Source organism: Hemitrygon akajei, chromosome 16 (genome assembly GCF_048418815.1).
Source record: "Hemitrygon akajei chromosome 16, sHemAka1.3, whole genome shotgun sequence".
Lineage (NCBI taxonomy): Eukaryota > Metazoa > Chordata > Chondrichthyes > Myliobatiformes > Dasyatidae > Hemitrygon > Hemitrygon akajei.
The window spans coordinates 9,367,628-9,394,567 of record NC_133139.1 but is presented as its reverse complement, the minus strand read 5'-3'; the positions used below and the strand labels follow the sequence as shown (position 1 = coordinate 9,394,567).

Sequence of the window (26,940 nt, the reverse complement as noted above, 5' to 3'; positions counted from 1 at the left end):
TGCTTCTACTTAATTATCACTGTACTCCTGACATGAAAGTTGCTGTGGGTTCTTTGGCTGTGTAACCAGATTTCCTCTGGCAACTGTAGGAGCCAAAAGATTAGAGAATATATCTGGTCAGGGTGGAAAAGATGTTATATATGTTTGAACAGCTTGAGAAAATGAAATGCCAAGGGGAGTGATGCATTAAAAGTGAGGTTTGATAGGGTGATGATTAGAAGACAAAGGGACAAGAAACAAGATGAGAAAATACCATTACACTTATACAGCTTCCCTTCTGCCATCAGATTTCTGAATGGACAATGGACCCATGTACTCTACCTTGCTACTTTTGCATTACTTATTTAATGTTTAACATACATTTCTTGTAATTTATAGTACTTATGCATTGCACTGTACAGCTGCAACAAAACAAATTTCATGACCTATGTTACTGATATTGAATCAGTCTGATTCTCCCATTTCTAACCTAGTTTTATTTTCCATCAACTTACTTTGCAATTATTTTAACTGAATCATTGTGAAATAGATCCAATCAGCTGTGGATACTTAGGAGTATTTTTATTTAATTATTGAGATACAGGGCAGAGTAGGCTCTTCTGGCCCTTTGAGGTGCACCGCCCAACAAACTCCCTGAATGAATCCCACTATACGTTTCTTGAATGGCACTCATGGTTTCTAGCATTGTTCTTATTCTCAAAACTTATTTATAATCAACAGTAAAAGTTGATTTTTTTTTTACACTTTGTTACTGTACCTTTTCTTCTGAAATGGACAAGTTTAATAAATTTAATATGCATAAATAGATCTTACAGCTGAATCAGGTGTAAAGCAGAGACCCATCAGACTAAAATAACTATCCAAGATACAGTATGTAGAAGCCCCAGCATTCTTAATTATTTTTCCTAATTTTATAACCAATCACAATGTAATAGCTCAATCATCAATGCTTTATTCCAACCAACAGAAATACTTGAAGTTCACAGTTACAGTCTATTGGATACTGCAAGCTACATCCAGGAAATCCCAAAGTATCTACATGCAAACATCACAAAAAAGCTAGTACAAAATATAAATATACCCAATTCAAAACATTTACAGTGAATGTCTATTATAATCACTCAGACACCAACCCTTTCTTTCCACCACCCCATCCTTACATGCACGAGTTCATTCTAAAAATAACCTAGGAACGTCGGGAAGAGGAAAACCCTGATAAAGTTGGTCAAAGTAGCAGGTCCAACAGAATCTAAAAAAGAAAAAGTAAAATAGGGTGAATTTTGGGCCCCTTGCTGAGTAATTGAGAAGTAAAGAACTTACATTTTGCAACAAGTAACTAGAGCAAAACTCAAACTGGCACTCAGAACTTTAAGTGGTGTTAACAGATGTTATTAATACCCAGTTATTATTAAACCATTTATAGAATAGTACAAATTCTCCAGTGAATCTAGCAAACAAATGGGACCCTGGTGACTACTGTGGCCCATGCTGAACATCAGTTGTACTGCTAACCACACGTCCCCCCCCCCCCCCCATTGCGGCTTCAGTCCCACACACTGCTGACCACAGGGGTTTGTAGATAAGGATGAGGAATGAGTCAGATACTGAAACATTGGGATTTCTGAACAATCAGATATTGGATTGGAGTGTTACTATGCTAATGTATCACTTTCTGAATTGTTTCAATACTTGAAGTTGACAAACTGGAGAGCTGATAAAAATCCATAGTTACCATCAGAAATCACTGTACCTTTTCAACAGTTTCTATGATCTGGTTTGAAATCTTATTTCTTCTGAAATTCCATACTGTTCCAGTGGATCCTGTGGTAGAGGAACAGGTATTACTCCAAGAAGGAGGATCAGTCACCTAACAGTGTTTCACTACATAGATATCTGCAAAGAATATTCTACATTCAACAGTGAATAGTAACAGGATATTTAATCCAGAGTACATCAGTTTCAAACTGTACTTCTCTGCTGACAGCTTCCATTATTGTTTAATGAATGGTGTTTATCGAATTATTTCTAGAGTTTGTGCTTAAGTGATTTCTTCCAAAACACACAACCCACACCCCCAAAATCCGGACACCGAGCTACAGAACTACAGACGTCCTAAGCCTTTATCCATAAGTCATTCTTAAGCCAAGTAGTAATGGTTAAGGCAAATACTAAGCCAAACTTGATGCTGTTACCTGAAATCTGCTCAATCAACTTTCTGACATCCCTGTTACCTCTTGCGTGATTACAACATCAAATACAGCTTCTGATCATTAGAGTCTTTAAGAAACAGTGGCCACAATGTGATAAAATTTTGCATGAAGACCAAGAATAATTTAGTTCAAATCAGAAACTACAGTCTATATTTTTATTTTAAAGATACAGTGGAGAACACATCCTTCCGGTCCAGCCTAATCACAGGACAATATACAATGGCCAATTACCCTTCTAACTGGTATGTCTGGACTGTAGGAGGAAACCCATATGATTCATGAGGAGAATGTACAAACGTTGTATTGATGGTGCCGGAACTGAACTTCGGAACTCCCCAAGCTGTAGCAGCATCATGCTAACCACTACGCTGTCTTGGTGCCCATTTAGTCTCAAATCCAAATGAAAGCATGAGTCACGAATGAAGGCCAAGTCATTGGGTATATTTAAAATAGAGGTTGATAGATTCTTGATTAGTAAGGGAGTCAAAGGTTATGGGGAGAAGGCAGGAGAGTGGGGTTGAGAGGGAAAATAAATCAGCCATGGAGCAGACTCAATGAGCCGAATGGCCTAATTCTGCTCCTATGTCCTATGGTATAACCACTCAATACAGGTCAAATGGTTACTCTATACCACGAACATCTTCAAACTCCCACTGTTACTGTTCTAATTTAAAAGTCATTAGCTAACAACCTTCACCAAATTTCCAAATTTTAATCAAACCACCAGAAATTTAGGTGCCAACAGGATTGTAGTCTAGTTGTGATTGCTGAGCAAAGACCTTCTGGACTGCATTGAGCCTGTAGAATTGTGAGTAGTTAAATCCTGGATTTCCCGGGTTAAAGGGATAGTGAAAAACATTTAGAATAAAGGTTACGGATACTGTGCAGTGTAATATTCAGTGCTATAATTTCAGCAGATTAGTAATGAACCATATTTAATAAACTTACTTTTCCAGTTATTTTTTGAATTTCATTCCGGTAAAATATTAAACTTTGCCGCATATACTCATAGCTGTGGAACAAAAACAATGATTAATGTATATAGATGCTAAAATAAATATTCAAACATGTCAAATTTTAATCCTCTATAATAAATTACAAAAACAAGAGATTCTGCAGATGCTAGAAATCCAGAGTAACACACCCAAAATGCTGGAGGAACTCAGCAGGGCAGGTAGCATCTATGGAAATAGTCAATGTTTTGGGCTGAGACCCTTTAACAGGACGGTAATGGAAGGAAGCAGCCGTAATAACAAGGTGTGGGGGGGGGGGGGTGGGGGGAGAAGGAGGACAAGCTCCCAGGTGATGGGTGAGACCAGGGATGAAGTAAGAACTAGAGAAATGATAAGGGGGAAAAGGTTAGGGGCTGTAGAATAAGAAATCTGAGGAGTGGAGAGTGGACCATGTGAGAAAGGGAAAGAAGAGGGGCATCGAGGGAAACGATAGGCAAGTGAGAAGAGGCAAGAGGCTAGAGCAGAGACTTGAAGAAAAACAAATACAGTAGTTTTTCCAACCATTTAAACTTTGTTTCAGGAACCTTCCAACCTCCTCAAATGCTTCATCATCAATATTCATTACAGTAAACTCCAGCTAAGCAGTGTTGATAAGAGATGCAAGCACAAAATTTGCTGAGTTGGTTAAATCCAGGACCTTTAGCATGGATCAATTCCAGTTGTTGGAAGTAGCACCACCTGATAAATTTAATTTAAATTGACCTAGCTTCCTCGAACACAAAATGGTTTTAGAATTTGTTTACAGAATCCTTTCATCAAATAAGCCCCTGGGTTATTTTAACGAAAGCTTCTGTAGGTTATATAAATGTTCAATGCTATAAAGACTTCTCTAAAAGATGGCAAACAGATAATGACAGTGTTTACATACCTAGCTTTTGTCAAAGCTTCAATCCACTCCTCACATTCATCTTTAGTTTCACACGTAAATGAATATTTTCTTTCTGGCTCATCCACAAATACTTCAATCAAATAATAAAAAAAATAACTATAGTGGAAGCAAGTTAAAATATGCCATTTGTTTTGCTATAGTCAATAGCTCAGCACGAATATATCGAAATCACAAAAGGGAAAAAAATCACTGACAATAAGATTTTCTGCTCAATTCATTTGTCTTAATCAGTTAGTTCTACTCAGTCAGCTGGAAATACTGGGTCAGAATCAGGCTTAATATCAGTGTTAGATCTCATGAAATTTGTTCCGTAGCAGTACAGTGCAATACATAAAAACAAACTATAAAGTATAAAAAATACATACATCAATACAAAACTGAATTAAATAGTGCAAATAGAGAGCTAAAATAGTAAGGTATTGTTCATGAGCCATTCAGGAATCTGATAGTGAAGGGGAAGAAATCTTTCCTACAATGTTGAGTGTGTGTCTTCAGGATCCTGTACCTCCTCACTGATGGTAGCAATGAGAAGAGGGCGAGTTCTGGGTGATAGGGGCCCTTAATGATGGATACTGGTTTACCAAATGCTATACAGCCTATTCCTGCCTCTAAGTATATTACTACCTATTATAACCATATTCTTTTTCTCCTTGTGCCCATCTTCCCTCCCCCCATCAAGACCCAGTTATAATGGTGAAGGAAAATGGCCACAGGATTGAAAAAAAAGTTGGCTACATTTTAATATTTTTTTAAATCTGTGGGTCATCCTCAGCAGGGTATCAATGGTGCTGACCACTGTACAACAGGAACATTTCACACATGGGCTACACACTACATAATACACAACTGGATGACTTTTATATTAAAACGAAAATTAAACTCGCTGATTATGTAAACCCTTAGTAGTAAAGGATTAACATGCACATTCTACAGCTACTTCCTTTGACTATTTGATATGCAAGCCAAAACTCATACTTGAACAGTTAAGGCTTGAATTTCTCTTGGGATTAAGGTAAAACAGAAAACATCTGAAGTTTAACACAAACTCAAGGGATTCTGCAGATACTGGAAATCCAGAGCAACACACACACAAAATGCTGTTGGAACCCACCAGGTCAGGCAACATCTGTGGAACGAGGGAAAAATAAGTCGACATTTCGATCCAGTAGTTCTGATGAAGGGTTTTGGCCCAAAATGTCAAATCGTTATTCCTTTCCATAGATGGTGATTGGCTTGCTGAGTTACTCCAGCATTTTGTGTGTGTTACAAAGGTCAACCTGAGACAAGATTGATGTTCTTCCAAGCAAAAAAACTTCACATGCAGAGTTATTGTCTGCTTCGCTTCAAAAGTTTATTTCCAAAATGCAGATGTGGACAACAAATCCAATGGGCACAGGACAACTGAAATAAATCCTTAAGTGCAGCCTGGCCAGGTTGAGTTAAGTCACCATTTTGGGTTTAGACCCTTCATCTACTGTCTTGACCCATTAAGTTCCTTTAGCACAAAAAGATAAAAGATAAGCTTTGTCATATGTACATTGAAACATCCAGTGAAATTTTAAATGACAAACACAGTCCAAGGATTGTGCCTGCAGGTGTCACCATACTTCTGGCGCCAACACTAACTCACTAACCTTAACCAGTATGTCTTTGTAACTTGGCAGGAAACCAGAACACCTGGACGAAACTCTCACGACAATAAGGAGAATGCAAAACTCCTTATAGGGTTATTTGAGTATCTTAGAAACTGATCTCCTGGGATTTTCATGCACAACAGTCTCTAGACTTTACAGAGAGTGGTGCAAGAAACAAAAATCATCCAGTGAGTGGCATTCCTGTGGTCAAAAACGTCTTGTTAATGAGAGGTCAGAGAATGGCCAGAAAACATCGGTGTGCAGAAGAGTATCTCTGAATGCATAACACATCAAACCTTGAAACGGATGGGCCACAGCAGCACAAGATCACGAACATACACTCAATGACCACTTTATTATGTGCAGGAAGTACCCAATAAAGTGGCCATTGTGTGCATCATGCACTATTATTTGACAAAGTATAAATTTAGAGTTAATTTCCCAAAGTTGTTAACAAGAAAGTTGTAACATCAGGAATTTAATACCAGATAGCCAGCTCTTTTTAGTGTACTTTCCATAAATAAATTTTTTGATAACATTAATTTCAGGTTATTAAAAATCACAGAAACCACATTAGCATAGAGTGCTTCAGCATTGGTGCAAGAAAGAAAATGTAGCCTTGAACGTTAGCATTTGTACAGGAGTTCTGTGCATTCCTTTTATACATAATCATACTTCTTGAAAACAGATGGCAGTTGACATGATAGCTTATCAACACAAGGACAACTAAAAAGAAAATGAACATTTTTAGAATGATGGCAGTTTCTGCCCCCACTGTCACCTCCCCTTGAGAAACAAAACATTTTCTCAACTCTACAATAATTCTCATAATTCTTTTTCCCCCTCAAAAAAAAAGGCTTTTTTGTTAGGAAGATATGGTTGGGACACGATTACAGATTCATATTATCAAATGAAGTAGAAATTTCTTTATAGACTACAAATTCACTATAAAATCAGTTTGCATTGTGTTTATGCACAATTGTCCATTGCTACCAGTCACCTCTACAAAAATGCAATCTCCTCTAAAGCCACAGAAAGCAGTTAGTGTGGGAAATGGAAAGATATTGGGTATTAAGTAAATATTCCTGGAAAGTTGCTCTGTACAAGTGGGGTGGCATGGTAGCATAGAAGTTAGCATAACTCTATTACAGCACCAGCGACACAGGTTCAGTTCCCAGCAGTATCTGTAAGGAATTTATACGATCTCCCTTTGCCCATGTGGATTTCTTCCCACATTCCAAAGACGTAGGGGTTAGTAGGTTAATTGGTCACAAGTATAAAGTAGGTTAATTGGTCACATGAGTATAATTGGGAGTGCAGGCTCATTGTGCTGATTTAAGTGCTGAGCTGGATTAAAAAGATTAAGTCATTGAGGTCGAGAATGAAGGATGAACAGGTGTTCAGATCCGTGAGGTTTCACTTGCCTCAGCAGCTGCGGCCTGTAGCCATCGGGCTCCTGCTCCAGCTTCTCTCGCCTCAGCACTGAACGGGCTCCATGGCTGTGGACTCACTTTCAGGGACTCTGCCGTTCATGTTCTGTGTATTACTTGTTTACATTTTTTAAAATTGTTTGCACAATTTGCTCTTTATTCACACATTGGAGTCTTTGTTGTGTGGGTTTTTTCATGGATTCTATTGTGTTTCTGCCTGCAAGATGAATCTCAAGGTTGATTATGGTATACATAGTTTGATAATATATGTACTTTGAACTCTGAAATAAATGAAGTATGGATACTTGGCTGGATGATGCCAACACTGACAGGAGTTTCTCAGGTGGAAATGTCTTCCAATAGCCAATCATAACGACAACAAAACAAAATCAAAGGAAAATTAATGATAATTCTTTTTATTTATTTATTGAGATACAGCATGAAATAGGCCCTTTAAGCCACACTGCCCTGATTTAATCAGAGCCTAATCACAGGACAATTTACAATGATCAAATAACCTACCAACTGGCATGTCTTTGGATTGTGGGAGGAAACCGGAGCACCCGGAGGAAACCCATATGGTCATGAGGAGAACTTACAGGCGTCAGCAGGAACTGAAACCGGATCACCTGCACTTTAAAGCATTATGCTAACCACTATGCTGCTGTGCCACCCATTCTGTATCTAAAGAAGATACAGCATCAGGTTCTGAAATGGAGGTGGACGTGTGGGTCATAATAGCAAATACATCAGACAGGGATAGCTAGCGAGAAAAAAAACAAAACTCTGCACAGATATGACACATTTATAAAAACGAGAGATAAAATACACAGGTGTGACAAGACAAGCAGAATACACAAGGTTATTAAATTATCAATCACACTTATAAGGGTAGGTAACAGGCCACCTAAGAAGCACAAGGAAGGCAGAGAAACTAAAGGTACATAATAGAAGGCCATTCAGCCCTGCTGTACCATTGAATGAGATCATGGTGTTCGCTTTAGCAGCACTTGCCTGCACTAATCCCATAGTCCTCATACCAAAAATAAATGCATCATCTCCATCTTAAATACACTATGACTGATCCTTCACTGTCCTTGGATGGTGAGCTCCAAAAGCTCAACGTAAACGATACATTTCACTGTGTTTCAGTGTTCAATGGACAAATAAAGCTAATCTTTACTCTATGAGACAAGGCAGAATAACAGTTTGGTATAGACTAGATGGGCCCAAGGGCCTGCTGCTGTGCCGTACTGTTCTATGACTCTTATGAAACTTCTTCTCATCTGCCCTGACTGTTGAGACACTTAGCCTTAGACTGTGGTCTCAGACTCCAGATAACAGGCCAGGCAAAATAAAGACATCTGTACATTTCTGAGATCAATAATCACACTTCTAAATTCCAAAGAACATTGATCCAGTCTTCTTAATCTCCACTGACAGGAGACACCTTCACCATTCGTCCTTCATTCTCAGGAATCCATTTGGTGAACTTTCACTGCACTTATCAAAAGTGCAGCCTTCCTGTAAACACAAAGTACACTGCAGAAGCTGTGGTCAAATCAAGACGTACAAAAAAGCTGGATGAACTCAGCAGGCTGAGCAGCATCCATTGAAAGAAGCAGTCAACGTTTTGGGTCGAGAGCCTTCATCAGCCTTCCTGAGTTAGGCAGACGTGATCTGTACAGATATTCTAGATCTCACTAGTGTTGCACATACAGTCAGTGGCCATGTATATGTGTGGTCTACTGCTGCTGTGGGTCCTCCACTCAAGTTCCAATGTGTTGTGTGTTCAGAGGTGCTTTTCTGACACCACTGCAACACTTGGCTATTTGAGTTACTGTTGCCTTCCTATCAGCTTGAAGCAGTCTGGCCATTCTCCTGACCTCGCTCGCTAACAAGGCATTTTCATCCACAGAACTGCCACTCACTGGACTTTTTGTTTGTCGCATCATTCTCTGTGAACTGTTGTGCATGAAAATCTCAGGAGATCAGCAGTTTCTAAGACACTCAAAACAGCCCGCCTGGCACCAACAATTATTTAGTCCCATTCTGATATATCTATCCATGGCCTCCTCTATTGTCAAAATGAATCCAAACACAGGTTGGAGGAACAACACCTTATATACCAGCTGGGTAGCCTCCAACCTGATGGCATGAACATTGACCTCTAACTTCCGTTAATGCCCCTCCTCCCCTTCTTACCCCATCCCTGACATATTTAGTTGCTTGCCTGTTCTCCATCTCCCTCTGGTGCTTCCCCCCCCCGACCTTTCTTTCTCCTGAGGCCTCCCGTCCCATGATCCTTTCCCTTCTCCAGCTCTGTATCACTTTCACCAATCACCTTTCCAGCTCTTAGCTTCATCCCACCCCCTCCGGTCTTCTCCTATCATTTCGCATTTCCCCCTCCCCCCACTACTTTCAAATCTCTTACTATCTTTCCTTTCAGTTAGTCCTGACGAAGGGTCTCGGCCCGAAACTTCAACAGCGCTTCTCCCCATAGATGCTGCCTGGCCTGCTGTGTTCCACCAGCATTTTGTGTGTTTTGTTGTTTATATTTCCAGCATCTGCAGATTTCCTCGTGTTTGCTAATTATTTAGATCACACTTCTTTCTCATTCTGATGTTTGGTCTGAACAGCATCTGAACCTCTTGACCATGTCTGTGTGCTTGTATGCACTGAATTGCTGCACATGATTGACTGATTAAATTATTTGCATTAATGAGGTGTATAGCTGTGCCTAATAAGTGGCCACTGAGTGTAATTACAGTCATACCTTTACTCTTGGACAGTGAACCCTTTGCTATCACAGAGGATACATTCCAGAACTGGCTGTAAATACAATTTATTTCCTCCCAAGATTACCTTAAGGGTGGGGATTGCAAAGTAGATAAAGCCTTATTTGCACAAGTCTCTTAAGATGACAAACGCTGGATTGTTAGGGGGATAGTTAATATTTTACTATCAAAATACCTGAGTGGGGAAAGTTGATGCTTTTTGACAGTTTTCATTTTGTTTGAGAAGTAGAAACTCTTGTGGGGGGGATCACCTAGAGGCCAAGCCTGGTTATGATATCAGCTTTGTGGACTGAAGAGCCTGTATTGTGCTGTAGGTTTTCTATGTTTCTATAATGTATGGCAGAAAAACCATTAATTTCAGAGCTTTGTTAATATTCCACTGATGGGTTGCGACTGCAAACTGGTAAACCTGTCAGACTTAAGGCTATTCAAGGAACCAAAGACCAACATACCTTATCTTGACTAATTACCTGCTGTGAACTTGATGATTCCTGTACAAGGACAACCAAGCTGCTCCCAACACCAACAACTTTCAAATTCTCGCTATTTAACAAAAAAAACTCCACCTTCTTCATAGTCCTGATGAAGGTTCTCAGCCCCAAATGTTGACTGTTTTCTCTTTTCCATCGATGCTGCCTGACCTGCCGAGTTCCTCCAGCATTGTGTGTGCGTTACTTTGAATTTCCAGTATCTGCAGATTTTGTGTTTATGAAATCAAACTCCACCTGTGTCTTCTTTTGGCAAAACAGACGATGTCACAGATTTCCTACGTCTACCTTGTCCTCACTCTTTCACCTAACTCAGCAAAATTCCCCCTAGAAGCTTTCCAGCATTTTCTTCACAACCCACCTACCACCAACATAGTATCAGCAAACTTGTTGTGGGCCTATACTTGCTGTAGTTTAGAAGAATGAGAGGATCTAATTGAAACCTATTGAATATTGAAAGGTCTGGAGAGAGTAGATGTAGAGAGGACGTTTCCTATAGTGGGGGAGTCTAGAATCAGAGGACACAGCCTCAGAATTGAAGGACGTCCATTTAAAACAGGGTTCCCAGTCTGGGGTCCATGAATCCCTTGCTGAATGGTATTGGTCCACGGCAGAAAAAAGGTTGCGAATCCCTGATTTGGAACATCAATGAGTAAAAGTTTCTTTAGCCAGAGGGTGGTGAATCCATGGAATTTTTTTGCCACATAGGGTAGTGCAGACCATGTTATTGGGTATATTTAAGGCAGGGGTTGATTGGTTCTTAATCAGGGCGTCAAAGGTTATGGGGCGAAGACAGGAGAGTGGAGTCAAGAGAGATAACGAATCAGCCACGCTGGAACAGCAGAGCAGGCTCGATAGGCTGAATGACCCAAGTCTGCTCCAAAGTCTTGAGGTCTTGGATATGTTTTAGTTTTTGCCCTCATTCTGATTACTAGTGTAGATCATGAACAACATAGCAGCCATTCCCCTGGGTCCCCAAATTTGTTACAACCTTGGTTTTCTACCCATTAACCAAACCCCATTCCCACCCACTAATTTTGTTCTATAATCTCTTGTGAGGAATCTTATCAAATTTTTTTAAAATAAATTCACTTATTATTCTGAATATAAAATATGAAAATAAATTAAAAAACAAAACTATGAAGATTGCTGTTCTTTTATCTTATTTCACGCTCATTATTTACTGCTATTTATTTATAATTTGTATTTGCACAGCTTCGTGTCTATTGATCCTGTTTACAGTTACTGTTCTATCGATTTGTTGAGTATGCTGCACAAAAAGAATCTCAGGTTTGAATGTGGTGAGATGTATGTACTCTGATAATAAATTTTAGTTTGAACTTTGGAAGTTAGTAGCAGTAGGAAAGGGGAAATAGGGGATGGAGATCCTACCACATGTATAGAATCTCCAAGCAAAACGCCCAGCAAGGGACAATTCCCTACTAGTTCCCAGTAAGTTGTAAACACCAGAGAGCAAGAGAAGCATGGGCAGTAGTGATCACAAAGTAGTACAAATTATGATAATAAAGAGAGAACAATAAAGGCATGACAAATAGAGTAATGCATTTTAATCATGGGTTCCAAAATAGTGCTTGAAAATTAAAGTTAAAATGTATTGAAACAATAAAGTAGAAAGAAAAGTAAGCATTTCCAATCACCTGCAAGAATTGTTGGCACGGTAATGTACTGGCTAGCATAATGCTTTACAGTACGGGCAACTCTGATTCAATTTCCACCGTTGCTTGTAAGGAGTTTGTACGTTCTCCCTGTGACCATGTGTGTTTCCTCCCACAGTCCCAAGATGTATCGGCTGGTAGATTAATAGGTCAATGTAAATCATTCTGTGATTAGGCTAGCATTAAATTGGGGGATTGCTGGGTGGTGTGGATCAAAGGGCTGGAAGGCCTACTCTGCACTGTTCTCCATAAAATAAATAAAAATCTTTGCTTTAATGGTCATAATATGGACATTAACTGAAAAGCAAAAAGCTGCAGATATTAGAAAACTGAAATGAAAAGAGAAATTTTATAGTGTAGTATCTGTGGAGAAAGAAACAGTTAATATTATCAGGTTATTGTTCCTCGCTTTTCTAGTACTGAAAAGGTCAAAGGTGTAAAAAAAAAGGCGGTACAAAGCAGAGAGTGCGAGTGTGTGGATCAAGGCTGTCCAGCCGACACTAATGCAGTTAATGCAATAGGACATGAGAGCAGAATTAAGCCATTCAGCCCATTGAGTCTGTTCCACCATTCCATTATGGTTGATCTCGGATCCCATTCCGTTCAATCCCACACAGCTGCCTTCTCACCATAGCCTCTGATGCCCTGACCAATTAGGAAACTATCAATTTTCGCTATAAATATACTTGGCCTCCACTGCAGTCTGTGGCAGAGCATTCCACTGATTTACTACTCTCTGGCTAAAAGAAATTGCCTCCTTACCTCTGTTCTAAAGGATTGCCCCATAATTTTGAGGCTGTGCCGTCTAGGTCTGGACAACCCCCACGTAGGAGACATCCTCTCCACATTCACCTTATCTAGTCCTTTCAACATTCGGTAGGTTTCAATGAGATCCCCTTGTATTCCTCTAAATTCCAGAGGCCCATAGCTACCTAACGTTCCTCATAGGTTAACCCTTTCATTCCCAGAATCATCCTTATGAACCTCCTCTGGACTCTCTCCAATGACAACAATCCTTTGTGAGATATGGGGACAAAACTGTTGGCGAAGTGTGGCCTGACTAATGTCTTATAAAGCCTCAGCATCATCTCCTTGTTTTTATATTCTACTCCCCTTGAAATGAATGCCAACTTTGCACTTGCCTTCTATATCACAGTCAACCTGTAAGTTAACCTTCTGGGAGTCTTGCACGAGGACTCCCAAATCCCTTTGCAGCTCAGATGTTTGACTTCTCTCCATTTAGATAATAGTCTGCACTTTTGTTCCTTTTACTGATTTGCATTATCATACTTTCCCAACATTGTATTCCAACTGCCACATATTTGTCCATTCTTCCAATCTAAGTCCTTCTGAATCGCATTGCTTCCTCAGCACTACCTACCCCTCTACCTTTCTTCGTATCATCTGCAAACTTTGCCGCAAAGTTATTAATTACATTATCTAAATCACTGACAATGTGAAACGTAGCGATCCCAATATTGACCCCCGAGGAACACCACTAGTCACTGGCAGCCAACCAGAAAAGGCCCCTTTTATTCCCACTCACTACCATTCGTCTATCCATGCCAGCATTTTTCCTATAACACCATAGGATTTTATCTTGTTAAGCAACCTCATGTATGGCACCTTATCAAACGTGTTCTAAAAATCAAATTAAATGACACTCACTACCTCTCCTTCGTTCATCCTGCTGGTTACTTCCTCGAAGAACTAACAGATTTGTCGGGCAAGATTTCCCTTTACAAAAACCATGCTGACTTTGACTTGTTTTATTATTATCTTCCAAGTACCCTGAAACCTCATTCTTAATCGGAGACTCCAACACTTTCCCAAACACTGAGGTTAGGCTGACTGGCCTATAATTTCCATTCTTTTGCCTTCCTCCCTTCTTAAAGAGTGGAGTGACATTTGCAATTTTCCAGTCCTCCAGAACCATGCCAGAATCAATTGATTCTTGATAAATTATGGCCATTGCGTCCGTTATCTCTTCAGCAACCTCTCTCAGGACTCTGGGATGTCGTCCATCTTGTCCAAGTGACTTATCCACCTTAAGACCTTTCAGTTTGTCTAGCAGTTTTTCCTTTGTAATAGCAATGGCACTCACTTCTGCTCTCTGACACTCTCGAACCTCTGGCACACTACTGGTGTCTTCCACAGTGAAGACTGATGCAAAGTACTCATTAAGTTCATCTGCCATTTCTTTGTCCCCCATTGCTACCTTTAAATGCCTTTTGAAGGAGGGTGATGAATACTTGGATATGTTATACTCGATCTGTCTGGAGGAATGCAAAACAAGAGAGATGAATGTTGTCAGCACAGAGTAAACTAATGCTGTTATTATGAGATGCAGAACAGAGTGTGTTAGATTACAGCAATCATTCTGTTTTCTTCTCCTTACCAATACTGCCCGATCTGTTAAGTATTTCTAGCATTCTGGAGACAAGATGCTGGAAATCTGAAGCGATATGTCAAAATGTTGGGAAAACACAGCAGGTCAGGCAGCAACAACAGAGAAATGGACAGTTGATGTTTTGAGCATTGACCCTTCCTCAGCACTGGAAAGAAAGGGGGCAGAAGCCAGAATAAAAAGTTGAAGGGAGGGGGAGGAGCACAAGATGGTGGGCAATAGGTTAATTCAGTGAGGGGCAAGTAGGTAGGGAGGTGATAAGTGGAAGAGACAAAAAGCTGAATACGGTGGAATCTGATAGAAGAGGACAGTAGACCATGGAATAAAGGGAAGCAGGTGGGGAACTAGAGGGAGGAGATGTGATAGCATTCTCTCTTATTTCAGATTTCTAACTGCAACACTCCGAATCTCACAGTATCAGCACATTTTCTCTCTACTCTCCTCATATATTCCTCCACACAGATTAACAATTATTAATCCTCATTAGCTATTCAATAAATGACATCAACTGTATTGTGAGACAGCTGGACAACCATGGTCTCCAGTCTGTTGAAGACATTCCCTAGTCTGCTTCAGCCCTCTCCGTTCCCTGCAATTTTAAACACTTCTTTTCTCTCTTTTCCAAGTCATCAGTTCTGTTTCTCTCACCACAGATGCTACCTGAATGAAGTATTTCCCACCCTTTTCTTGTGTTACATAAATGCCGGTGAGAAAAATTGAAAAAAAGATGAGAAAAATGCAAAGCAAGGATAGCTTATGAATAGTAGTAGAGAACATGACAATTAAAAATACAAAGAGAAAGAAAATAAATAATCTACAAGGACATAAAAAGTATTAAGGAACCACAAATATTCTTCAGGTTTAGGATGTGGTATAACATAGCCAGTGGAAGTGGTGGATACAGAAATTTATAGGTATATGTCTGGGAGGGGTATGGAAGGCTATGGTCCAAGTGCAAATCAATGGGATGAGACAGATTAGTAGTTCAGCACGGACCAGGTGGGCTGAAGGGTCTGTTTCTGTGCTGTGGAGTTCCATGACTCTTATGTCCCTTCAATATCTGATTAGGAAACAGATTGGGTACTTACAATAACAGATGAGTTTAGAACTGGCGTGACCACACTTAAAATGCAAGAAACAATTTGTTATTTATCTGAGAACTATGGAACGTACTGTCACAAAGTGAAGTTTAGACAAACAACATAGAGGTGTGCTAACAAGCAGAAAGGCAAGGTCAGTTGGGCTGCTGGAGTTAGGTAGAGGAAGACAGGAGGAACATAAATGCCAGCACAGGCTATTTCTGTTCAATATTTTGTTTTGGTGTTGTGACTTGTACTCAGCAAAAATCCCAACATGCATCACAGTTCAAAACAGAATTTAATAATTATCTGTCCATCTTCCAGTTATTACTACAACTAAACAGAAGTAAAACTCGTTACCTAGTGAGAAGCCAGTGTCATCTTCCTTTCGGATTCTGCACTGCTCAAGTAACAAGGCACCAACAGGCTGGTATAGAGACAAGATCAGAATATTAAATCATTTCTCATTAGTTTCCAAAAATCATTCTTCGACAATATTTCCACTAACATTCAGTTGCCAAAATCAGCTGACAAATGAATATTTTAAACATCAATTAAATATCAAGATTTTAAATATTTCTGAAAGTTTAGTCTAAATGATATTGTACAACGAGCAAGAAAATTGTCAATAAATTTGATCCTCTCTTAACAGAAACAATACATAAATTGTTTTATAGCCAGCGAAATATCCCCAGACTGTTGCATGAACACAAGTGATTGATCAACCTGTTCAAAACGTTAGGAAGTAAATATAATTGGATGTATGACGGTCTTTTCTGTTTTTTTTTAAATGGGTTCTATTGGGTTTCTTTGTTTTTTGGCTGCCTGTAATATACTTTGAATATTTTGTGCTCTCAAGACTGATGTTATACCACTAAAGCACTGCTAGGAGCAGGATCTACACTTGGATTAATATGCTGAGAACCTGTAATAGCACAGCGGTTTGACAGTAACAGAGCAAGGATCCCTCAGAGGTTAGGAAGTCTTCTGGAGACCTCGTAAAAATGGGATTGAAAGTGGCAAGTTGGAAAATATATACCTTCAGTGTCCACTTTATTAGGTACACCTGCACAACTCGTTAATGCAGATACCTAATTAGCCAATTATTTGGCAGCAACTTGATGCATAAAAGCATGCAGACACGGTCAAGAAGTTCGGTTGTTGTTCAGACCAAACAACAGAACGGGGAAAAATGTGATCCAAGTGACCTTAACCATGGAGTGAGTATTGGTGCCAGATTGGTTGGTTTGAGAAACTGCTATCTCCTGGGACCTTCTCCGTGGATTGTCACCTTGTCCTGGTGGAGAAGCTTGTGTGGTCCTGATATCCAGAGAATGATGCCGTCTGGAGTTATGCTCCTGGTAGGGTCACCCATGGCAGTAAGGTCGAGAGTGAGGTCCCTGACAAAGAACAATCCAACCAAGACCTCAACGGTGGAACAGGCGGATGAAGTTACTTCGAATTCAACGGCTGTGAAGGCGGATGAAGGCTGCAACAAATCCATTAGCTCCAATCGTCGTGGTTTCCATGCCATCGGAATCAGTTGGTTGATTTGTGAAGTATCGTGTGCTTCTTGGAGTGCAACATCAAGTACACATTAAACAAATATACGCACAGGCGTCTTCGCTAATAGATCAACAGAATGAAGACCATCATCCTCGACCTCGAGGGATAGCCATGACGATCTCCTGGGACTTTCACGCATAACAGTTTCTAGAGTTCATGGAGAATAGTGCAAAAAACCAAAACACATCCAGTGAGCAACAGTTCTGTGGGTGAAAATACCTTGTTAGTGAGACAGATCAGAAGAGAATGGCCAGGCTGGTTCACACTGACAGGAAAGTAAAAGTAACTCAAATAACCAGCATTACAACAGTGGTGTGCAGAAGAGCATTTCTGAACACATAACATATTGAATCATGAAGTGGATGGGCTACATCAGCAGACCACGAACATACACTCAGCGGCCAATTTATTAGGTACTGGAGGTAGCTAATAAAGTGGCTACTGTGTGTAATCATAAAATAATCTCAAAGGCATCATTATTCGGAAAGAGGAATCCAATAAAGCTAACTGAGTGACATCACGCAAGGAGTAAGTGTTAACAGGCAGCAAAACATTTCTGGAGAACTGCTGTATTTACAATGAAATTGCTCGAGGCTTTCTGACATGTTATGAAGTCATCAATAAAACTGTGACAAGTAATCGGCAAAGAAATTAAACTTTAATGCAGTCTTACCTCCTCCTCATCAATTCTGAAGTAAAAAAGGAAGTTGACAACTAGCTTCACCAGTCGGCATTTTGCAACTGAATAAAGGAACATGCAAATATTACCAGCAAGAAAATGAATCTCAGGGTGACATACATGTACTTTAATAGTAAATTTACTTTGAACTTTGAGACATGCTTAATTCTTGGCCAGTTCATCAAACAACCAGCTAGATCAATAATACCCTTCAGGGGATTGAACTGTAACAGACCAATTGTGAAAATGTGGCAAGGATGCATGCACCGATCAATCGTGTGGTGAATTGATTGGGACTCCTACGCACAGAGGGCTCTCTCTCTTTTTGCTTTGGCTTTCGAGTGAGCTTGTTTTGCTTTGACGGGCTCAGATTGGAACCCCTGCACTGGAAGCTGCCCAGGGTGCACAGGGGTTAACACTATTCAGTAAAAATGTTTAATTTTACTACTCCGTTGTTGTCCTTGCTCTGCACATACGCAACAGGAACAACATTTGCTGATCTCATGCATGACTTCAAACTCTTCTTCCACATCACTGTCCACTAAAGTGGCCTAGCAAAGGAGTAATTTGAGAGAGGTAACAAATGCCCTGAGAGTTAGTTCCATGCTCATATAGTGGTTTGTATAGCTCATTGCTAATTATAACTTGAAGTATGAAGGTTTGAGACAACTCTTGCACTGTGCTGCCTTGGGCAACTGTTCTGCCTGTGACAGGAAACTGTAGGGAGTTGTGGACATTGTTCAACATGACATGGAAACCAGCCTCACATACATGGACTCAGTTGATGCTTATCGTTTCCTTGATGGTCCCCGAGCCAACTAAATCAAAGACCACAGCCATCCTGGACACTCTTTTTCCTTTCCCATTGGGCAGAAGATACAAAAGTCTGAAACATGTACCACCGCGCTGAAGTCCAGCTTCTAACCAGCTGTTTAAGACTATAGAACGGACTTTAATACAAGACCGTTTTGGTCTTGCACTTTAGTGTCTGTGTTGCATTTTCTCAGTAACCATTGATTCTGCATTCTGTTACTGCTTTTCCTTGTACTACTTCAATGCAGTGTAGTAATATAATGATCCAAATGGGCGTAGCTACCAAACTACTCAAACTACCTGCGTCTCAATATCACCAAGACCAAGGAGATGGTGGTGGACTTTAGGAGATCTAGGCCTCATATGGAGCCAGTGATCATTAATGGAGAATGTGTGGAGCAGGTTAAGACCTACAAGTATCTGGGAGTACAGTTAGACGAGAAGCTAGACTGGACTGCCAACACAGATGCCTTGTGCAGGAAGGCACAGAGTCGACTGTACTTCCTAAGAAGGTTGGCGTCATTCAATGGCTGTAGTGAGATGCTGAAGATGTTCTATAGGTCAGTTGTGGAGAGCGCCCTCTTCTTTGTGGTGGCGTGTTGGGGAGGAAGCATTAAGAAGAGGGATGCCTCACGTCTTAATAAGCTGGTAAGGAAGGCGGGCTCTGTCGTGGGCAAAGTACTGGAGAGTTTAACATCGGTAGCTGAGCGAAGGGCGCTGAGTAGGCTACGGTCAATTATGGATAACTCTGAACATCCTCTACATAGCACCATCCAGAGACAGAGAAGCAGTTTCAGCGACAGGTTACTATCGATGCAATGCTCCTCAGACAGGATGAAGAGGTCAATACTCCCCAATGCCATTAGGCTTTACAATTCTACCGCCAGGACTTAAGAACTTTTTAAAAGCTATTATTAATGCTTTTTGAGATAGTGATTTAGATGCATATCATATTTTTTACTGAGTTAAGTATTGTATGTAATTAGTTTTGCTACAACAAGTGTATGGGACATTGGAAAAAAAGTTGAATTTCCCCATGGGGATGAATAAAGTATCTATCTATCTATCTAGCTTTTCACTCTACCTTGGTGAACGTGACAAGAATAAAACAATTTACACTACGTTCACCAGCTGTCAACTTTAAATGCTGCATTAGCAGACACTGGTTACAGTATAATCTTTCCAAAGAAAGGTCAAACTCTAATACTATTTCTTTCTCCTCAGTTACTAAATGGCCAGGCAGATAATCTGATCAACCATCCCAATTAGCCCCCACCCTATTTATCTATTACCTCTCCCACTGTGCTGCACTGTTAACACTTCAAACCACTGTTTATAAGGCTGTTCACATTGTAAATACATGCTGGTATTTATGCACATTTATTCCATATCTGTACTTTATCAATCTTTTAATTATTTTTTTTAAAAAGTACGTATATAAACAAGAGAATTATCTCAAATATCTATATCAATAACAATTCATATAAAAGGTAAAATAAACATTACCAAGATCATACATAGTATTAATCTAACAGTATATAATAAAAAATAAGATAATCGATTCTCCTCTTATCATTCCATGAAAAGAAAAAAGGTAAAGAAACTTTTATAATTACCTATCTGTATCATACAAGTACAAATCTGTACTTTAACCTCTATAATTTTATAATTCCTTACAATTGTTGAATGCTCAAATTTTTTGTTGCATGTTACACCTGGACCAACACTCCCCAGCAAATTCTTAAGTTGCTGCTTCAATACCCCACAAATTATTCTCTCTCAATTCTGTATCAAACTTCCTTTAAGGCAGGGGTTCCCAAGCTTTTTTTATGCCATGGACTCCTACCATTAAGTGAGGGATTTGATCCCTACTAGCCATAAGGATTTCAGAATTGTACCCATTCTCTCTGCACAATAATAACAACTTCTACTTCATGTCTCTGTTGTAGAGTCATAGAAAAGCATGGCACAGAAACAGGCCCTTTGGCCCACCTAGTCCATGCCAAAACCATTTAAACTGCCTACTCCCACGGACCTGCACCAGAACCACAGCCCTCCATATCTCTATTATCCATGTACCTATCCAAGCTACTCATAAACGTTGTTGTTGGCACGTGGCCATGTGGTTAAGGCGTTTGTCTAGTTATCTGAAGATCGCTAGTTCGAGCCTTGGCTGAGGCTGCGTGTTGTGTCCTTGAGCAAGGCACTTAACCACACATTGCTCTGCGACGACACTGGTGCCAAGCTGTATGGGTCCTAATGCCCTTCATAGGTGTATGGGTCCTAATGCCCGACAACATAGGTGGCGTGGAGAGGGGAGACTTGCAGCTTGGGCAATTGCCAGTCTTCCACAAAAAATACCTTGCACAGGCTTGCGCCCTGGAAATTTTCCAAGGTGCAAATCCACGGTCTATCGAGACTAACGGAGACCTACACAAACGTTGAAGTCAAACTCGCATGCACCACTTGTGCTGTTTGTACTGTTCATCCAAAATTTTAAAATCTTTATTCCTAGTCAGTGAAGCATTTGCTCATGGTTACAGCTTGCCTCTACCTCACCCACAGCTCTACTTCCTCAGGACACCAAAATATTTGGCATGTCCCTGTCGCCCCTTACCAATTTTTTTTTTTTAATTAACTCAAACTACCTCCGTCTCAATATCACCAAGACCAAGGAGATGGTGGTGGACTTTAGGAGATCTAGGCCTCATATGGAGCCAGTGATCATTAATGGAGAATGTGTGGAGCAGGTTAAGACCTACAAGTATCTGGGAGTACAGTTAGATGAGAAGCTAGACTGGACTGCCAACACAGATGCCTTGTGCAGGAAGGCACAGAGTCGACTGTACTTCCTTAGAAGGTTGGCGTCATTCAATGTCTGTAGTGAGATGCTGAAGATGTTCTATAGGTCAGTTGTGGAGAGCGCCCTCTTCTTTGTGGTGGCGTGTTGGGGAGGAAGCATTAAGAAGAGGGACGCCTCACGTCTTAATAAGCTGGTAAGGAAGGCGGGCTCTGTCGTGGGCAAAGTACTGGAGAGTTTAACATCGGTAGCTGAGCGAAGGGCGCTGAGTAGGCTACGGTCAATTATGGATAACTCTGAACATCCTCTACATAGCACCATCCAGAGACAGAGAAGCAGTTTCAGCGACAGGTTACTATCGATGCAATGCTCCTCAGACAGGATGAAGAGGTCAATACTCCCCAATGCCATTAGGCTTTACAATTCTACCGCCAGGACTTAAGAACTTTTTAAAAGCTATTATTAATGCTTTTTGAGATAGTGATTGAGTTAAGTATTGTATGTAATTAGTTTTGCTACAACAAGTGTATGGGACATTGGAAAAAAGTTGAATTTCCCCATGGGGATGAATAAAGTATCTATCTATCTATCTATCTATAAAAATTGGTGTATCACAGAAAGCTAACTATCTGGATCCAAGTGGCGTGACAACAGCTTTGCATGTGACCACAAGAAACCATAGAGAGTTGTGGACACTCCTCAGCACATCACAGAAACCAGCCTCCTCTCCGTAGATTTTCTATACACATCTTGCTGCCTCAGTAAAGCAGACAGTATAATCAAAGATCCCACCAACTTTGAACATTCTCACTTCTCCCGTTCCATCGGGTAGAAGATACAAAAGCCAGAAAGCATGTACCACCATGCTCAAGGACAGCTTCTATCCCACTGTTACAAGATTATTTAAAAAGTTCCCTAGTATGCTAAGATGAACTCAAGTTCACAGTCTACCCAGTTTGGGTCTTGGACTTTAGTGTTGACCTGCACTGCACTCTTTCTGTATTTACTGCCCGTTACGCCACTGGTGTTTAGGGCAGCAATGAAGGTCTATCCTTTTCTGTAGCTTACACTTTACTTTTGAATTGTTATTGTTTTACCTTGTTCTACCTGTAACACTTACCCAACAGGCTGGTATATGTCTAGAGGAAAAGGAGATCCAGCCACACACCAACCCCACCTCCCGTACACGCAGGTGCTGTGAGAATCAAGTTTATGCCTCGCGCCCGCACACAGTATCAAATTCACACCAGATACCGTTATGAAATACACTTTAAAGAGTTTACTAAAACTAAAAGAGTACTAGGCAATACAATATATATGAAAGGAAAGAAAAAAAACAAAAGGCGCCAACTTATCTAAGTTCAGTCAGTTTAGTGCACATCGTTGGAGCTCAACCATCGAACCATTCGACCCCTCGTCGCTTGCCTCCGACCTCCACGTCTTCGCACCTGGGACCACCCCCGGTGGTCAACCAAGCAGTGCAGCGCACGTCCACCTTCCTCGGCGTCTTCCTCTCGACTCTCCTCAAAAGACCGCAACCCCCACCCCCCCCCCCCAAGTTCCCAGCCTCACAAGACAAAATAACATTCCCCATTGGTTAACAAATGAATACAATCCCCATATCAGCAAGTCTAAAGCTAAACAACTGCGAGAGAAACACTTATCAGACAAAGAAGCATTCCTACTCTTAACAAACTAAAGAAACCATTTTGAGTTACACAGGACATTGTACATACCTCAATGCACTGTGTAATGATCTGATATGTATGAACAGTATACAAGTTTTTCCACTGTATCTCAGTTCATGAGGCAATAATAGAATCGAATCCAACCCTACCCTCACTAAACCAATCAAAATTTTGTACATCTCTTAAATCTCTGCTCTAAAGGTAACAATTTGAGTTTGTTAGGTAACAATTGAAAACCCTCATCGTTGGAACTACTCCAGCATATTCATTTTATTTAATTATCGCTTCGGTGTTCTGTCCCAACAAGCCGCACTGCCCAGCAACCCACCTATTTAACAATAGCCTCATCACAGAACAATTTACAATGACCGAACAACATCTTAACTGATACGTCTTTGGACTGTGGGAGGAACCCCAAGCACCCAGAGGAAATCCACACAGTTCCGGGGAGAACACAGAATTAAACTCTGAACTCAGACATCCTGAGATGTGAAATGTGCAAATTGCTATGCTACTGTGGCACACCATCTTTTCAAACTGCTTACAGACCACGGCAGGAGGTGAGCTCCGAACTCCGACACCTCGAGCTGTAACAGCACTGTGCTAACCACTACCCTCGCATGGCGCCCTATCTTTTCTGCATCCTTTCCAGTACTTCCATATTGTTCTTACAGTATGGCAGCCAGAACAGAATGCAACAATCCAGTTTCACCCAATTGGTCAAAATGCAGATTCAACACAACTTTCCTCACTTTTGTACATCCCTCAAGTGATGGATCCCATAAAGCCTACTCAATGCGTACAAACAAGCTGGAGGAACACAGCAGGTCGGGCAGCATCCGTGGAAACAAGCAGTCAACGTTTCAGGCTGAAACCCTTCATCAGGACATAAAGCCTACTAACAGCTCTCTCAACATGTCTGCTCATGCTCAGGGATTTACATGCAGCTCAGAAGGCACCTGACCTGCACAGACATGTCATACACAGAAACAGGCCTTCACCCTAACTCAATGACAAGCTCCGGTCCCTGTGTTCTCAGGCTTTGTTCATAGAACATTGAACAGCATAGTCTTGCACAGGAATGGGTCCTTCAGCATGTCTGTGCTAAACACATTGCCAAGTTAAATGAAATGTCTTCTTTCTGTACATGACACATATCCCTCTTTTCACATGCAATAGAGAAGATGGAGGTACTCAGTGAGTTAGCCAGCATCTACAATACATGCAGTGTCTTCTGTGCTGCTCCTTGTTCCAGTATATACAGTCGCTTACTCTACACCCCCCACAACGATGTTCCTACTCAACTGTAGGAGCCTCTAAAAATCACTATCATATCTGCTTTCAGCACTACCACTTAGCAGCCCATTTCAGGCACTAACCAATCTGTGTAAAAAAAAAAAATCCACTCATCTGCTTTAAAGACAGCAACGGGGAGCGAGACACACAGAAAAAAACAAATTTCATGACATACATGAGTGATGATAAACCTGATTTGATTATGGGTCTCTATTGTGGACTGAGAGTGCGAAGAGACAGACAGACATACTTTACTGAAGATAGTGAAAAGGGAATTATGGTTGGGAAAAGGGGAAGAGAGAGGGGGAGGGAGCAGGAAGCACCAGAGAGACATTCAGTAATGAGCAATAAACCAATTGTTTGGAATTAAATTACCTTGCTTGGTGTTTTGGGGCTGGGTGTGTCTGCACCCGTCCCACCCCCAAAACCCTGCTATTCCTTCTCTGCCTCCTGCCCCACCACACTCCCGTGGCATTCCACCCTCACTCTTCCCAGCACCCTTTGCTCCTGCCAGGTTTACAAACTCACTGCTCCACATTGACAGATTTAGTTCTGTTCAAAAGTCTTAGGCACCCTAGCTATATATGCATAAGACTTTTGCACAGTACTGTATATATAAACACTATATTTATAACACTAATCTGCATTTTATTTTTGATATTGCTATTCCATGACTACCCCATTATTCTTTTTTAGCACTATTAAGTTATTGTAATTTTGTCTTGCACTGTACTGTTTCTGCAAAATAAATTTGACATTACGCAAGATAATGAATGATCGAAGAATAAACCTGATTCAGATATTTTCCTTTGTATGACTCACATTTTGAAATGATCTGTATAGAACACTACAGCATTGGCAAGCTCTTTGGCCCATCTAGTCCGTGCAAACTATTATTCTGTCTGGTCCCATCGACCTGCACCCAAACCATAGTACTCCATCCATGTTCTTACACCACTGGTGTTTAGGGCAGCAATGAAGTTACTTATCCAAATTTCTCCTCAATGCTGAAATCAAACCTGCATCCACCACTTTCGCCGGCAGCTCGTTCCACCCTCTGAGTGAAGTTCCAACTTATGTTCCCCTTAAACATTTCACCTTTCACCCTTGGACTCTTCATCTCATATTCTAGATACTTATTGCTTATTTATTATTGTTTCTTTATTATTTATTTGTCTTCTGCACTCTGGATGAACACCCTAGTTGGGCAGTCTTTCATTGACTCTGTTTTAATTTGACTCACTAAATGCTGGCAGAACTCAGCATCAATGGAAAAGAGTAAACAGTTGACATTTCGGGCTGAGACCCTTCATCGGAACTGATAAGTTCCTGCAGCATTTTGTGAATGTTGCTTTGGATTTCCAGCACCTGCAGATCTTCTCATGTTTCTGTTATAGTTATTATTCTATAGATTTGTTAAGTATGCCCACAAGAGAATGTATCGCAGTGTTGTATACAGGGACATATATGTACTTTGATAATAAAAAAAATTACTTTGAACTTTGAACCCATGACCTCTAGTTCTAATATCACCCAACCTCAGGGAAAAAGCCTGCTTGCATTTACCCTATCAATACCCCTCAGTGTTGTATACTTCTATCAAATCTCTCCTCATTCTCCTACACTCCAGGGTTGATTGGTATCCACATGACTGGCAACGTTGCTAAGGTTTTCTCATGACGTGCCCTCCACTGGAGCAATAAACTACAACCTTGCACTACAGCTGACCTTGTTGTGCCTTATGGTCTACATTGGAAGGTTGTAAGTTTTACTCACACTCCACAGACTTTAACACAAATATCTCATCATTCCTGTACCCGAGGGAGTGCACCCATTGTGCAGTCGTCCCCAATGTCCTTTCAAGTTCAAGTGAACTCATGGCCAGATGTTCAGGAGCAACAAAAGACGAGCTAGTCGTCATCTCATTGTTTGAGAAATCTTGTTACGTGGACCAAAGTCTCCGAATCGTTCCTGTAATGAGGTGACCAGAACTGCACACAATACTCCAAGTGAAGCTTAAGAGAGGCTTATAATAGCTGGAAATATGAGCTCTCTCAGTTAGCCCTTATCACCTCTCAGTCACAGGAACTCGCCTCTCGTTCCACAGCCCCTACCAAGGCTCAAAGGGGTGGAAGAAGTTATGTTATTCATTACAAACTTACCGTCGCCGCGCTTCGGGCCCCTCATGGTGAGCTCAGCCGCCTTCTCGGCCGGTTGCTTGGACAGAAACAACAATTCCCTCACGTTGTACCTCATGGTAGCCGGTACCTTCTCCTCTCTAGATTATTTCTGAGAGGAAAAGCCTCGCCGGTGGTCAACAGACAACCTCAGACAATTCTTAAACATGTTAAACCAAACCTCGCGTCTATTTTAAGGACAAACAAATGGAACTTTACACCACTGGCGTTAACCAACTCACATTCACTCCCCGCCCTTATGTCAAGCGATCACTGTTGTTAATAAAGTTGTTGAAG

The 26,940-nt window shown here is 40.8% G+C and overlaps 1 protein-coding gene across 1 annotated transcript; it reads right to left on the bottom strand.

Annotated features, from left to right (window-relative positions):
• Window positions 1-932: 932 nt before the first annotated feature.
• On the bottom strand, window positions 933-26,914 carry plekhj1 (pleckstrin homology domain containing, family J member 1). Its single transcript, XM_073068205.1, has 7 exons — window positions 26,629-26,914; window positions 17,864-17,931; window positions 15,985-16,051; window positions 4,092-4,182; window positions 3,159-3,222; window positions 1,751-1,821; window positions 933-1,249 (listed from the first exon to the last, which is right to left on the bottom strand). The coding sequence occupies exons 1-6, from the start codon at window positions 26,720-26,722 to the stop codon at window positions 1,765-1,767; spliced, it is 441 nt and encodes a 146-aa protein (XP_072924306.1). The 5' UTR covers window positions 26,723-26,914; the 3' UTR covers window positions 933-1,249; window positions 1,751-1,764.
• Window positions 26,915-26,940: the final 26 nt, after the last annotated feature.

Bases quoted from the DNA above. Each gene is read 5' to 3' on its own strand.
- plekhj1 (XM_073068205.1), bottom strand. From the start codon at position 26,722: ATGAGGTACAACGTGAGGGAATTGTTGTTTCTGTCCAAGCAACCGGCC. The intron at 16,052-17,863 runs GTAAGACTGCAT...TCTCTATACCAG, and splicing joins TCAGAATTGATGAGGAGGAG to CCTGTTGGTGCCTTGTTACT. The intron at 3,223-4,091 runs GTATGTAAACAC...TTTGTTCCACAG, and splicing joins GAAGCTTTGACAAAAGCTAG to CTATGAGTATATGCGGCAAA.